This window comes from Perca flavescens, chromosome 19 (genome assembly GCF_004354835.1).
Source record: "Perca flavescens isolate YP-PL-M2 chromosome 19, PFLA_1.0, whole genome shotgun sequence".
Lineage (NCBI taxonomy): Eukaryota > Metazoa > Chordata > Actinopteri > Perciformes > Percidae > Perca > Perca flavescens.
The window spans coordinates 9,914,861-9,931,713 of record NC_041349.1 but is presented as its reverse complement, the minus strand read 5'-3'; the positions used below and the strand labels follow the sequence as shown (position 1 = coordinate 9,931,713).

The 16,853-nt window shown below is 41.7% G+C and overlaps 2 protein-coding genes across 2 annotated transcripts in view; one reads left to right on the top strand and one right to left on the bottom strand.

The window, feature by feature from the left end:
* The window catches only part of LOC114545549 (myelin-oligodendrocyte glycoprotein-like), a 32,115-nt gene extending 15,281 nt beyond the window's left edge, over positions 1–16,834 (bottom strand). Inside the window, exon 1 of the mRNA XM_028563910.1 lies at positions 16,691–16,834. Within this exon, the coding sequence (XP_028419711.1) occupies positions 16,691–16,784 (94 nt within the window). The 5' untranslated portion in view covers positions 16,785–16,834. The remainder of the gene's footprint in view (positions 1–16,690) is intronic.
* LOC114545544 (uncharacterized) overlaps positions 1–16,853 on the top strand; it is a 202,710-nt gene that overhangs the window by 62,041 nt on the left and 123,816 nt on the right. The window lies entirely within an intron of this gene.

Here is a 16,853-nt window from a genome sequence, read left to right as displayed (position 1 = left end):
GTTTTAGCTGAGTGGGAGCTCTGGGCGTTAGCTGTATTAGCTCCGTGCTGCTAGCACCGATCGGCTCATATTTTTTGCTATCGGCGGTACTCACATACAGTAGGTATAGCAAGATTAATGTAAAAATTGCCAGGAGTTCTCCTTTAATACTATTGATTACAGAAAAATGCCATATCATTAAAGACCAAATTTAAGTACCGGAGGAGTAGGCCAAATCCATCAGTGGTAGTCAGCCAAATTTGTATATTTTCTGAAAATGGCTCAGAAAAGTATTGGTCTAGAGTTTAAGATGTTGGGTCTTAAAGTTCAATGAGGCTGTGATTAACCTAGAGTTTTAAACAAAGCAAATTTACAATAGCTCGACCACTTAGTGCTGTGGAACCGGTACCTGGTCCGTCGGACTTAACAGGTTAAAACCAAGACAATTTCCCCACTACTGTTATTGTCAGACCAAGTTGTGCATTGGATTGTATGTGAACTTACAAATACACTTTCTGCTCGCTTGAGTTCAGGAACACTTATGTCCTCCTTTTCAGGGACGGAACTTAGTTCAAGGATCACTGTAGAGTCAGAAGAGCTCTGGTCCATTTCCTGGGGATCAAATACAAAAAAAAAATTATTGTTGTTAGATAAACTAAATGTATGCCATTTACTTATTGATAATTTTCTGTTAAAACTAATTGATTTTAGAATTCCTCTCCACTACATTCCATATTAGTATTACTATACACCATCTAACGTTACCTAGTATAACCTGCTAAACTGACTGACTCTACTCAACCTTTTGGTGACCTTTTTAAAATCTGTAATCTTTGACACTGATGATGATGATGGATAAAGCCTAACAAACATTTTTTTTCCAGATTAACCTAATGATGAAAATGTGACATATTATGGTGGGATTCATGTAGGCTTATTATTACTTGAGATTATGTACAACTCTGTGATTTTATAAAACAAAATCTATAATACAATGACTTACACAAAGCAAAACCTTACTTGGAAAAAATATGAAACCTACGACTCAGGCTAAATACTGGATCATCCTGCAATGGCCCACTAAAGCCCAGTTATGATGCCATGTTGTTCAATAAAAACATGATGCAGAGAGGGAAGGGATTGCTAGGTGTGTTTGCTTAAAAAGTAGGAAGTTTACATTGGCATGACAGAAAGGTAAGCTATGTTTGATTTGTGTTGCAGGCTAGTTAACTTACGGGCGTGAGTTTAAGCAGCAGCCATAATGAACCGATAACATGTATGAGGGCCTATGGCAAGAATGCTGTGACTGAATGATTACAGTTGCTAAGTATATCCATCCATCCATCCATCTTCGTCCGCTTATCCGTGTCGGGTCGGGGGGGAGCAGCTCCAGCAGGGACCCCAAACTTCCCTTTCCCGAGCAACATTAACCAGCTCGACTGGGGGATCGAGATGCCCCAGGCCAGGTTGGAGATATAATCCCTCCACCTAGTCCTGGGTCTTCCCCGAGGCCTCCTCCCAGCTGGACGTGCCTGAACACCTCCCTAGGGAGGCGCCCAGGGCATCCTTACCAGATGCCCGAACCACCTCAACTGGCTCCTTTCGACGCAAAGGAGCAGCGGCTCTACTCCGAGCTCCTCACGGATGACTGAGCTTCTCACCCTATCTCTAAGGGAGACGCCAGCCACCCTCCTGAGGAAACCCATTTTCGCCGCTTGTACCCTGGATCTCGTTCTTTCGGTCATGACCCAGCCTTCATGACCATAGGTGAGGGTAGGAGCGAAAACTGACCGGTAGATCGAGAGCTTTGCCTTCTGGCTCAGCTCTCTTTTTTTTTAGCCAACGGTGCGATAGATTGAATGCAATACCGCACCCGCTGCCGATTCTCCGACCAATCTCCCGCTCCATTGTCCCTCACTCGCGAACAAAACCCCAAGGTACTTGAACTCCTTCACTTGGGGTAAGGACTCATTCCTACCTGGAGAAGGCATTCCATCGGTTTCCTGCTGAGAACCATGGCCTCCGATTTAGAGGTGCTGATCCTCATCCCAACCGCTTCACACTCGGTTGCGGGCCGATCCAGTGAGTGCTGAAGGTCGAGGCCGATGATGCCATCAGGACCACATCATCTGCAAAGAGCAGCGATGAGATCCCCAGCCCACCAAACTGCAACCCCTCCCCACCCCGACTACGCCTCGATATCCTGTCCATAAATATTACAAACAGGATTGGTGACAAAGCGCAGCCCTGGCGGAGGCCAACCCTCACCTGAAAGCGAGTCCGACTTACTACGAGAACCGGACACAGCTCTCACTTTGGTCATACAGAGATTGGATGGCCCTGAGTGAGACCCCCTCACCCCATACTCCCGCAGCACCTCCCACAGTATCTCCCGGGGACCCGGTCATACGCCTTCTCCAAATCCACAAAAACACATGTAGACCCGGTTGGGCATACTCCCAGGCTCCCTCCAGGATCCTTGCGAGAGTGAAGAGCTGGTCCGTTGTTCCACGACCAGGGCGGAATCCGCATTGTTCCTCCTCAACCCGAGGTTCGACTATCGGCCGAACCCTCCTTTCCAGCACCTTGGAGTAGACTTTACCAGGGAGGCTGAGAAGTGTGATACCCTATAATTGGCACACACCTCTGGTCCCCCTTTTTAAAAAGAGGAACCACCACCCCAGTCTGCCACTCCTTTGGCACCATCCCAGACTTCCACGCAATGTTGAAGAGGCGTGTCAACCAGGACAACCCCTCCACACCCAGAGCCTTGAGCATTTCTGGGCGGATCTCATCAATCCCGGGGCTTTGCCACTGTGTAGTTGTTTGACTACATCAGTGACTTCCGCCTGGGAAATCGGCGACAATCCCCGTTATCCTCCAGCTCTGCCTCTAACATAGAGGGCGATTAATCGGATTCAGGAGTTCCTCAAAGTGCTCCCTCCACCGCCCTATTACCTCCTCAGTGGAGGTCAACAGTGTCCCATCCTTACTGTACACAGCTTGGATGGTTCCCGCTTCCCCCTCCTGAGGTGGCGAACAGTTTTCCAGAAACACTTTGGTGCCGACCGAAAGTCCTTCTCCATGTCTTCTCCAAACTTCTCCCACACCCGCTGCTTTGCCTCTTTCACGGCAGAGGCTGCAGCCCTTCGAACCCTTCGGTACCCTGCAACTGCCTCCCGGAGTCCTCCGAGATAACATATCCCGGAAGGACTCCTTCTTCAATCGGACGGCTTCCCTGACCACTGGTGTCCACCACGGTGTTAAATGGGTTACCGCCCCTTGGGCACCTAAGATCCTAAGACCACAGCTCCTCGCCGCAGCTTCAGCAATGGAAACTTTGAACATTGTCCACTCGGGTTCAATGCCCCAGCCTCCACAGGGATGCAAAAAGCTCCGCCCGGAGGTGTGAGTTGAAAGTCTGTCGGACAGGGCCTCCTCAGGCGTTCCCAATTTACCCGCACTACACGTTTGGGCTTACCAGGTCTGTCCAGAGTCTTCCCCACCCCTGACCCAACTCACCACCAGATGGTGATCGGTTGACAGCTCTGCCCCTCTCTTCACCCGAGTGTCCAAAACATACGGCCTCAGATCAGATGAAACGATTGTGAAATCGATCATTGACCTTCGACCTAGGGTGCTCTGGTACCAGGTACACTTATGAGCATCCCTATGTTTGAACATGGTGTTCGTTATAGACAATCCATGACTAGCACAGAAGTCCAACAACAAACAACCACTCTGGTTTAGATCAGGGAGGCCGTTCCTCCCAATCACGCCTCTCAGGTGTCTCCATCATTGCCCACGTGTGCGTTGAAGTCCCCAGCAGAACAATGGAGTCCCCACTGGAGCCCCATGCAGGACTCCAGTCAAGGTCTCAAGAAGGCCGAATACTCCGAACTCCTGTTTGGTGCATATGCACAAACAACAGTCAGAGTTTTCCCCCACAACCCGCAGGGCGTGGGAGGCGACCCTCTCGTCCACCGGGTAAACTCCAACACAGCGGCGCTCAGCCGGGGCTTGTGAGTATCCCACCCGCCCGGCGCCTCACACCCTGGGCAACTCCGGAGAAGAAAAAGAGTCCAACCCCTATCCAGGAGTATGGTTCCAGAACCGAGACTGTGCGTGAGGTAAGCCCCACCAGATCTAACCGGTGGCGCTCCACCTCCCGCACCAGTTCGGCTCCTTCCCCCACAGAGAGGTGGCGTTCCCACGTCCCCAGAGCCAGCGTCTGCCGCCCGGGTCTGGTCCGTGAGGCCCCTGACCTTCACTGCCACCCATGTGGCATCGCACCCGACCCCAACGGTTCCTCCCACAGGTGGTGGGCCCATGGGCTGGAGAGATGGGAGCCACGTAGCTTGTTCGGGCTGTGCCCGCCGGGCTCCGTGGCAAACCCGGCACCAGGCGCTCGCCCGGCAAACCCGCCGTCTGGGCCTGGCTCCAGGCGGGGCCCCGGCTTCCCCTCCGGGCAGGGTCACTCCATCTCTACCTTGCTTCTTGCTAAGTATAATAAAACATAATGCTAATGTTACTAGCTGCAGCTCTTCTTATGGTGCTGTTCGAGGTTTCTTCCTAAGAGGGAGTTTTTCCTCGCCACTGTCGAACTGCTTGCTCTTTTCGGGAATTGTTGGGGCTTTGTAAGTTATAGAGTGTGGTCTAGATCTAATCTGTAAAGTGTCTCGAGATAACTCTTGTTATGATTTGATACTATAAATAAAATTGAATTGAATTATGATGCTGCTGAACTTTTCTCATAAACTTGTAGCTGATGATCACATTATTATTGAGGGTGCAGTTATAGGCAGTCATTACAGGTAGCTGTTGGACTGTTTACATTTTCCACTTTAAAAATACATACACAGGAAAACAACATTTAAACAAATAGCTAATATTTCTGCCTTGCCGCAGTAATTTATAACTATGAAGGTAAATATGGTGCAAAACGTGAGAGAAAATGGTCCACCTATTGAAAAATATTCACACAAAGAATTTCACAAATGTGTAGATTGATTTTTACAGATACAATGATAGCTGCAAACTTGTAATGCAACATTTACCCATCATTATTTAATATAAATAATAATAATATATAAAAATCAGTAAACGTTGCATTACAAATTTGCTACTGTCATTGTATCTATGGTAAAATAAATCTACACATTTGTGAATTAGTGTTATTACATTCAGATCACGGTTTTGAGAATGTTTTCTATGAGTGACGATCTCAATTTCCAAGTTCAGATTTTTTTATGTTCTCTGGAAGCTGGTCCAAAGATCGACACCATAGTGGTTAAAAGCTGCTTCCCCCTGTTTTGTTTTGACAGTAGGTTTCAGTAGTAGTTGCTTATGTTTTAATCTAAGGTGTCTTGGTTGAGAATGTTGTTGGAATATGTCATGCAGGTAGTTCCCATGGAAGGTCCCATCCCCTTTAGTGTCTTAAAACTAACAGAAGAGCCTTAGAATCAATTCTGTATTAAATTGGGAGCCAGTGTAAGGACTTTAAGACTGGCGTAATATGATCTGTTCTTTTGTTTTTAGTAAGGATCCTGGCTGCACTATTCTGTACCATTTGGAGAGGTTTTAAAGTCTTTTTAGGGAGTCCAGCACATTGCAATAATCAATCCCACTAGAAATGAAAGTATGTATGATTTTTCAAGATCCTCCTTTGAAATATATTCTTTTAGTTTATTGATATTTTTAAAATGAAGGTATAATGATTTTATGACTGTTTTAATGTGACTGCTAAAATTTAAGGATACCAAGGTTGTTTTTTTTACCACTTTCTTTGCTATTAAGCCCTTCCTTTAAAGCAAGGTAGAAAGTTTGCATCTTTCCTCCTCATTTCCAAAACTACCATCTCAGTTTTATTTTTGTTAAGCTGGAGGAAGTTCTGTGACATCCAAGTATCTATTTCTTCAAGGCACTGTCAGAGAGTGTTAATGGGGTTATAGTCATTAGTAAAGATATGACAGGAGATAAATGTTTACAACAGAACTTAAATAGATCAAATTGAAACGTTATAGAGCATCAGGGTAATCTCATTTGGTAAACTATAAGATGGCAGCCATAAAATGTTGAGGATGTTTCATACATTGCATTGTTTGATGTGTGACAGTGCATGACAGGGTTTTCCCTGAGATTTCAGAGCGCTTAGGTGCAATGGCGTCACACATTCATTTGCATATTGGTGATGTCATTAAACAGTTATTTTTGCAAAAAGCTTAGCCGAGTTGTTGTTGGTTGCAGCTAGGGAAAGATCATTAGAAGCAAAACTTGGAGGAGCTTGTCACTAAAATGAGAATAGCTTGTCCACCTTAAAGGTCAGCCCACGGTTGGTGAGTGAACCTTAGCTAAAGTTGTCGCTAGCTCTGTGCCGGGCTGGCTAACCGTTTCACTTTAAACCAGCAGGTAGCAAGCAGGACACGGGAACTTGGCTTGGGTCTTGAGGAGTTATAGCAATTACCAACAGATATACTGTACACAGACTAAAATTCTACATTCACATCTATTATGCAAATGATTATTAACTTTATACTCACAAACACAAGTCCCTATCTTTTTCACCTCTCTTTTTCCACCACACACTATCTAATGTGTGGGCTGTACCTGGGGCTGCGTGTGCAACATGCATGGTGTGTGTGTGGTTGTGACACTGTTTGTGTCCATCATACAGCACGTGTCCAGAAGACAACAAGCAGGAGCCCCTCCTGTTCATCGGCTTCTATACAGTCTATGTTCGCAGTCCAGATGATGTCCAAATTGTTTTTATGTTTATACGCTTTGGCCCTGCCCCTAAGCTCTATAATGGCAGAGATAACCCTGCATGAGACTCAGAAAGTTGGATTTATCAACAAAAATGCAGGTGGAATACTGCGTACTATTGGGCCTTTGCCATGCAACACATCAACTTTCTGAGTCTCATGCCCCAAACCAACACTGATTTCCATGACAATATTTCCAAACAAACATTCTATAGCAGACATTTAATGTGTACCAGCAAAATGACCAAAAAGAGATCATTAAGTGCAAATTCATATTACGAGTTGTCCTAATTATCACTTTACTGACCTGAAGAATTGAAAGGGCTGTCACGGTGACCATGAATGGTTGTCAAATCTTCTTCCTGCAAGTCATATCATATATCATATTAGTCACACATTTTAGCTGCATTTCTCCAGTTTATTAACAGTAGATTAGGCAGTACGTGTCACATGCACCATCAAAGAGGTAGTATAACACTGTATGTCCATATTTTCAATAAAAGGATGTTTTTTTATATGGGAAAAGTACAACATATTTATCTCTCTGGAGAAAATAGTTCCCCAGCCACCTCTCCTTCTGTAGTCACCACTCCTTCTCACTCAACACCCCACCCCCCACCCCCACACACAGCACTATCTGATTCTGACTACAAGACACATGTTGCAGCACACTTCATTTCAGCTCAGTATCAGTGCATTTAACATTATTGCAGCCATCTCTCTTGATTTATACTTTTGTTTAAACCCCCCCCCCCCCTCCACCCCACACACACATACGTATGGTAAAAGTTGCAAAATGGCGACAGGTCACGGCATGTGCACGTTACTAAATGGCTGACCTGGTCCTGAGAACCACACCTGCTACTGTCCTAAACTAAGGTTTCCATTTGACACGACGACGGCACAATTTACTGTAAACTAAGATGGTGTTGGTTTATAAACTGTAATGTTAGCTGCCATTAAACTAGCTAGCATTAACTTATTTGGCTGACAAGATATAAGTTAGCCTTCTAACATTTTACTTTCAAATTAATCTATAAGAGTTGGTTTACATGTGATAACAGTACAAATCTATTTTAAAACAGAATTGTAAACGGTTTAAATGGCAGTAAAATCAATTTTAGACTCACCATCTCTCCCGATCCATGACTCCAGCCTGCTCTCGTCCATGCAGTGAAGATCTGGCGCAGAGTTCACAGCTTACGTGAGGGGAGGGCTGGACACCATGGGGACTCCGGCACACACACTTGCCACATGGCCGGAGTGGGGGATGGGCGTGGTCGGGATGGGGACTTGAACATGACATACGTGTGTAACAGTGTTTTTCTTTTAAAACTGAGCGTCAGTAGCTCAATTTGAGACAACAATCGAAACCAAACGAACCCTGAAACCTTTCAGCATATAAACAGACGAATGCTTTTGGCTTAACTTGAAATAAAAATAATTATTTTTTTAATTTATTATTAGTTAGTTTTTTTCCTCAAAATTAAGCCAATGAAAAGTGTACATACTAAATGGATACATTTTTCCTCATTAGCAAAAATTAATAATTATAATAAATATTCATAACATTCTTCAAAATATCTGTATATGCTTGTGCATGTCAGCGTGCGCTTATCTGTTCAGTTGATATTTGAGTTCACACCACGCCAAACTCACCTAATGTAAGGGGAGGGCCTGGACACGCAGGGGACCCTAAACACACCTCATGTTCGCCACATGGTAAAGGCATGGCCAGAGTGGGGGATGGGCGTGGTCAGGATGGGGACTTGAACATGACAGATTGTGTGTAACAGTGTTTTCTTTTAAATGTGGTAACATTAGCTCAATTTAAGACTACAATTTAAACCATACGCTACAAACCCTGAAAGTTTTTAGCATATAGGCAGACAAATATTTGGCATTATTTGAAATTAATTTCTTCATTATTAGTTTTTTTTTTATACTAAATTAATACATTTTCTCCCCCATCAATACAAAATTAATTAATAATAATTATTATACATATTTTTATCTTACATGTACATAACATTTATCAAAATATATTTCATATATTGTAGTTCTGATTCTCAACTTTATAACGCAGCTCCCTCTCTTCAATCTCTCTCTAAATCGCTGCACCACAAACCCTGGTTGCAGCGCTCGTTGAGCCACCGTCTAAAACTGCCATTTCCACCAGCTGACAGTTTGTAAACAGAAATAAATGCATTATGGATCATTTTATTTCTATAGTTTGTAAGCTCACTCGACCAGCTAACTTCTGTTGAAACAGAAGACGTCTCTAACGTTTTAAAACCAGCCTCTGGAGTCTTGACCAGCTGAGTCGCAGCAACACCATTAGCTGGTTTGTAGACTGCTGAAACTGCAATGTTCTAAAACAGTTGTGTCTCGTTGCCAATCTTTGGTCTAAACTCTTCTATATTAGAAACTTCCAATTTGATAAAGTCAGTGTTTATCAGACCACAAATGAGACAATTATTAGAACAACACAGAATCTCTCACTTGTTACTCAAAATTGTCATGAAAATATGAAATATCATAAGTATGTCAAAATACACTGAAAGGGGCCTTTAAGATGTCCTGTTTGATTTAGAATTTGAGTGAAAAAAATGTAATTGTGCTGAGAGCAAGCGAGCAATTCGGCAATTCTGAGAGGTGCATGATGCCAGGGGTAGAGCAGCGCCTAGTTGGGCGGCACTGCTCTCAATGGATTGGCCAGCGCAGAAGCGATTTTGCCGGCTTTTATGTGTAGGCAGCTTTAAGCAGTCTGGACCATAGAAATTATATGGTTTTGAGTATTGTTATTAATACATGAGCTTAAAGTTTTCAGAATTGTATTCATAGTTCCCTTTAGGCCTTACAGCTTTTTTAAAGTTAATTACAAAAGTAACAATATATTCATCATTGTTAGCTTATACTATATTATCTATATGTAAATGAAATGTAGGGATAAGATGCAGATCTGAAGCAACATCAAAGTATCCATGGTGAGAAAAAAAAAAAAGGGAGAATGGATGGCAAGCAATAAAAGCTGAACTGCACCAAACCTTCAAATGAGCTTGAATATCAGGTATGATAGTCCAGCAATGAGGTGGCATAACTAAAATATCAAAACCATATTATAAAAGGTTGCTCAAATCAAGCAAACTGATTTGTTCTGGTTCATAATAGTGATATAATAACAACCACATACAAAAGCTATAATTAGAATTCCTTTGAACAACAAGTATCACTCCAAGTTTGAGATACAACATTACACAAACTGATAGCTGGTGCAACGGACAAAAGCTGTTCATCTGCACACACACTGCCATGAAACAGAGTTGGTTGGCGAAGTATCTATATACTGTATATATTTAGAATATTTTCCCGCTTTATTTTGCCATCAGACAGCCCTTTACTAAAAGGAATGGAAGTTGTTGTCTATGCTCTCTTGAAAGCCTTCTTCATTGATAAACACAGCAATTTTAATCTAGCAGAAAACAGGAGTTGCTCTTCTACCACTGCGGCCAGCAGTTAGTTGCTTGTCTAGTTCTGTCTCGATTGTTAAGTTAGTTTTTGTTATTGTGTGCCTTTTCATTAGCTTTATGTAAAAGAAAAAGTCTGTGCTAGGCTAACATTATCTGCCCTGCTATATGTTGTGCCTTTATCACAACATACTATGGCCTGTTGTAAGCTATTACTTAAGTATTAAAATATCTTAATCATCTCTTAAATAATTATAAATATAATGAACACATATTTAATGCATTAGTCTTTATTGAAAATGTATAGCATAAAATAACGTGAGGTTTTGTTTGGAAATAACCTCAAACTGAATTCATGCCAAACTGTCTGTTCCTCTGGGCCTCTCTGCTTCAGAGGTCACAACCAGGTCAGTTGAGACATTGGGTGGGGGAGGGAGGACTGCAATCTGCACCTGCACTACTGCTGCATTCAAGGGAATATGGAAATTGCAATTTTACTGACCCTGACTGGTCATGTTTTTACTAAAATGGAGGACTGCAGATTTTTTTTTTTGCAGTTATTTTAAGACAATTTAGCTCTTGCTGAGTAATTCAATGCATCCTCTGACCTGGATGACTGAGAACACACTTTAAATTATGGATTTGACTTTTCTGTTTGTGAAATTTACCTCAACATGAAGACCCATAGTTCTGTAATATCCAGGCACACCTGAACACACAGTTAGAAACATGCTTGTTTGTTTAAACCTAAACAGCCCAAGTTATGAAGGATACAGATGCAGCAGCATGATTAATCCATGTGAAACATATTACATTTTTTAGCAAACTAGGTTGGGCTGAGTGTAAAAAAAAAAAGAAAATCTGGGCTAGGGTAAGTAATGATCTTATCAAACAGAATATACAGATTTCTTTGTAAGCAATAGCAATAGCATGGCTTAAGGGTTATAAGGGGTTTGTGGACTACAGATGAAAATTAGCCGGTACGGCTAAATCTGGCACATTTACATGTTGGACATTGTACTCATGTTGATTAATGTGCACTGTCCCTTTTTAAATAAAGAAATCTATATATATTATATATATACACATACAGTTATTTGTTAATGAGGGGGGAAACATAGATATGGTAGCTTTCAACCAATGAATGATTTATGAAACTGGATAATGCAGCTGAGTCTGGCCAAGTCCTGAGTCCTGTTTAACCTTACCAGAAGCAGGAAGTATGCTCTTTCAGCCTTTTGCAGTGGTGTTGATTTTTGCATCCCACTTCAGATCCTGGGATATTGTGTATTCTTGAATGTGTGTCCCAGTGGTGACTACTGAGCCAAGAATGTTAAAGAGGATAGGTAAAGGTCCCAACTTTTCCAAACTTAAATATATTACAGAAGTTATAATTATGAAATAGGCTATATATATTAAAGCCTACCTTTTATTTTTGCTCTCTATCAAAAGAAAAATATGTTGTATGCTGTAAATCAAGGCCCAAACGCACTGAAAGCGATAATTGACGCAGTTCTTTTGACCTGCCTTATTTGACCTGCCTCATTTGATGCTTCCATGGCACACTGCAGGCATCAGATTTTAAGCGCCAACACCACAGAACCAGCAGTATTGTAGAAAAGGTCGCTATTTAGGCAAAGGTTTTGTATGTTACAAATCCCCCATCAGTAGAGGCATTGTACTTTTTGTGCCACAACGGACATTTAATTTTTATATTAAGAAATATTTAAGTTGCATTCATTCAATTTCACTTTTTATAATGACTATAAGCTACAGAACAAGTTTATAGTCCAGATTATGGATACATGACCACTGCATCAATCCTTCCCATTTTTTCAGCTCATTTGTAAATGCCATCACAATGATTACTGGGCTTTTAAGAGAAACTTTCACTCAGTTGCCGTGACATTTTTGAATGGTTTAGGTGCACAGAAGTATGAGCTTGATTCACACAATCATAAACATCCCCTCGTGTTTCACCATCAACAAAAATAAATAGAAGGCTGTTTGTAGAGCGGATCTGTGTGGCGATACACACAACTATCATGCTGCTCTCACAGCTGGTGTGGCCAGTTTCACAGCAATAAACTATGATCACAGTCAGTGAGACAGCTAACAGACTAGAGTAGACTAACGCTTTTGTTGCGTATTGGCCATTTAAAACCTTGGGTGTACTTCAAAACGCGTGTCAGATGCTTTTAGTGCATTTGGAACTTTAAGCTCAAACTTTTGCCACGGAAGCTACTGTATTAGAAGGATACTCCTGAAAATTTAAAGAGTGCTGGAATGTGGAACGTCTGATACTTGTAGAATGGGATTATTATCTTCGAACCTTTGCCTATCATCTTTAAGGGCAGATGGAGGGTGCTCAGGGGGGGCTCTTCCTGAAGTCCGCAATCATCTCCAATGTCTTCTGAGCATTTAGTTACAGGTTGTTGTGGCTGCACCAGGATGCCAGCTGCTTGACATCATGTCTGTAAGCTGACACATCATTGTTGGATATAAGCTTTACAGGGGGTCCTGGAGGGCAGTCAGTAGTGTATAGAGAGTAAAGCAGGGGGAGAGCACACTGCACTGTAGGGCTCCAGTGCAGAGAGACATGGTCAGTGATATGTGTGCTTTCTGAGCCTAAAATGATGTTTCCTATTCGTATTTTGGAAATATGTGGCCAGATGGGAAACCCCATCTCCAGCATAACGGTTTTGGGTTAAATTCCCACTGCGATACATCAACCAATGTGTCCCTGAGCAAGACACTTAACCCCTAGTTGCTCCAGAGGCGTGCAACCTCTGACATATGTAGCAATTGGAAGTCACTTTGGAAAAAAGCGTCCTCTAAATGACATGTAATGTAATGGAACTGTAATCCACAAATCGAACCTTTGCAAGGTTACTAGGTCTGGTTATATAGTTATATTAGATGAATGAGGAAATGAAGATATTAGGCACAGGCGTTTGACATGATGAAGATGTTGCATGCATGGTTAGTAGCCTATATTACCAAGTTTCTAATGGTATGAAACAAAACTATGAAGAAATAACTGAGCAAGAACATTTAGAGATGCATCTGAAGGGCCAATATAGTGAGGTGTGTTTTTACAGTTTCATAACCATTTGTAAATAGATTCATTAATTCACTAGTATAGTTGATGGATCATCAGGATAAAAAACATTTTGAAAATCAGTAATCCTATCTTGATAATTTAGGTCTATAAACAGGTAACTGGCAAAGTAAATACAGTTATAGTATTATAACAGAAAGATAAACTAGCTATCTGCAATATAATTACAGTAAAATGTAACATTTAACTTAACTAAGGCAACAAGATTTGTTCATAATTCTCTTGTTATGTTAGACAATGAATAGCCTCATTTTAGTTACAATTGCAAATTAAACAAAAAGAAAAAACACATTCTAGGAAATGTTTAAGCAGAGATAGCTTTTTCAAGTGGAATTGAATAGGCGGTTAAATTGATTTTATGTTAAACCACTAGATATTGATCAAATTGTAGGACTTTAATTTTAAGTATTCTGAGTTTGAGTTACTATGGCTGAGCTAACAGAAAGTTCAAATTGTATTATGCTGTAATACCATCTCCCACCAGGAGGGGCGCATCATTGACTGAGTTAAATTTTCATTATGCTGCAATACCATTTATTACCAGGAGGGGCGCATGTACGCAGAAAAGTTCACACACTTGCAATACCACCGTTTGCCAGTAGGATGTCAGCGTCTTACACACACATTTTTCTCATGAAAACCCCCCCAAAGAGGATTTTGGAGTTATTGATACTGGGCATATTAGGAAGCTGTTTTCTATGCTTTGAGAGGGGTCTGCCCGTGGGGACCCTGATTTTGGTCCCCACCGTGACACGAGTCCCCACCGTGTGAGTGTGTATTCCGGTCAAGGTCCTCATCGGTACACACACACACACACACACACACACACACACACACACACACACACACACACACACACACTTTGATAAAGGACTTATTGGACTTTAACTTATTGCACTTACAATAACGAGCATCTGTCCTCAATTTAGGTCATTGTGTCGTCTCATCTGCGTTTTTTCCTGCATCCACCGTGTGTGCGTCAGTCGCGGGGGAAATGGAGCAGCAGACCAGTCCATATCGACCAGCCCTAGAACTAAGAAATATTTTCATCATTAAATTGTCAAAAAAAAAGAAAAGAAATGGTATGTCAAATGGTAAAAGAGAAAATGCCAATTACAGTCTCGTGAAAGCCAAGGAGAAGTCTTTGATTATTTGGAATGACTAGCAGTTCAAAACCCCAAAAGATAAACACTGGAATATACCCCCCCCCCTCTCTTTGTAGTCATGTTGAGTCTCTCTTTCACATTGTTGTTATCTCGGTATCTGTGTCTAGAAGTTGGGACAAGCTTGGAGTAGATTATAAATGACCAACACTTGATAAAAAAAGTCCAGACTACAGTCATTAGATCTGTGAAAAGCCTTTTAGTTTCATTCATTCATTCATTCATTCATTCATTCATTCATTCTCAAGGGTGCACTGCACCTAAACCTTATAATGGCAGGAAAACCCTGACCAATTCATACCAACTTTCCCAGGCGAATAACTTTATTTTACATCAGCGGTGCGAATTAGGAAGAGGGGATTTTTGCGAACTAGGGAAAGTAAGAATTATTTCCATCACTTATTCCCAGAAAATTTAAAGAAAAGTCAATGACCGTTTCCTTTTCTTGCTAAGTTGATGTCTATTAACTAGGGAAACCTTTTGGGAACCCCAAAAGATAAATTTGGTTTATTTAATCACATAATGAGACAAAGAAAAGCAGCAAAATAAACAACTGAAGAGCTGCAACTAGGAAATGTTTTGGCATCTGTGCTAGAAAATTTTCCGTCTGTTCCAGCTATTTATTTTTTTTCCCGAGCTGACAGAGATTAGGATTTTGTCTAGTCATGATGATGATGATGCTCAGTCTGCTGACCAATTGTTTGAAACAACATTGTCATTATGCGTCTGCTATCACAAGGTTGATTTGTGGGTTCAAATATTTTTGGTATTGGACAGAATTTTATTTATTTCTTCTTCTTTTTTACGTGAAAAAGGAAGATTTTAAACCCTACTGTTGTCCTCGGGTCAAATTTGATTCGTTTTCAAAGTTTCTACGTCAGAAATATGAGTTTCTTTTAACCAAATTACCCCAAAATAACATGGATGGTTCCATACAATCGACGCTCTTTGCAGGTAAAATTAATGATCACTTTTATTCAATTTTGGGTGTTTCATTCAATTTGATATGGCATTTGAGAGAAAAAAAAACATTGACCTCTACCAGTGATTTTCCACTTGGCATCCTTTGATCTTAACTATTTGTTATCATAATTTCAATTTTGTAACTCAAAATGTAGACATAATATTATATAAATAAGGTTTATTGACCACGAATTTCAAAAATAAGTGTAAAACTAGTGTTCATTAGAGAGAGAGAGAGAGAGAGAGAGAGAGAGAGAGAGAGAGAGAGAGAGAGATATCACATCATTCAAAGCTGCACCATGCCAGACAGATGGACTGATATACTGGATCAGTGAATTCAAAAGATCCAAAGACAACTTAACTGATGGAGGCGGTCCCGCTCATACAGGAGGCTCAGAACGTCTTAACAAGTGTGTAACTGTGTTAGTTTCTGGAAAACGCCGAGACCACTTATGTGAAACGACCCCCATCTCAGTAACACTGGTGATTCCCTCTGTGAGTCATTGTGTGTGTGTGTGTGGGTGGGTGGGGGTGTGTGTGTCTGGGTCTAAAAAAAAAACCGCAAGTAACGTGTGACTAATCTGGTGAAAGAGACAGGTGTTAATGGCCCAATCCCAAAGTCCGGACTCACAGACTCACGGACTTTGGTGCGCGATCTCGCGAAATTCGTAAGGGCTTAGGGTTGTCCCAATGTCGAATTTCACCGCGGAGACCGTATGGAAATCCGGAAATTACAAAGGTAAACAACAGCACGACACACGGCCACGGAACAAACCAACCTGTTTTCCAGCTTGTAAAACAAGAGCTTGAAATAATGTGGAATCACGCAGCCGTCTCCTGTGCCTTGGCCGTGCGGAAAGCAACAAACTTAAAATGAAAATTCCCAAACCAGCAAGTGTCAGCAACATCCTTTTTATTAAACGTTGCCAAGGTAACATGTGATCTTGTGTGAAGTGCTGTCCCAATCCCATTTATACCTATTTGAGCCCATGTGGCCTCACACACTCACTCACTTAGCACCTAAAATCAATTAAGTCTGTGAGTCTTTAGTCCTTAGTCCTCAGGGCTCACTTTGGGATTGGGCCAATGTGTCTTTTGGTTAGCCTGTCCGTATTCATAAACATTTTACTGGCCTTTGTATGTCGCAACTCAAATAGAAACTACACTGAACCGAACTGAATATCTGAGCCCTACATTACTATAACATTGTACAGCTAGCGAAACACATGAGCTTACCTTTAAGGTCCACCTGTAGTGCCGTGCTAAAAGGAACAAAGACCGTCCAGAGTGTAAAAGTGGAGCAGAACACGAAGACCTCGAAGCTAACCATGAACTGACCCGGTAGAAAGACAGAAGAATACCGGTTGTAGTGAGCGCAACTGCCGCCGAATGAATGAAC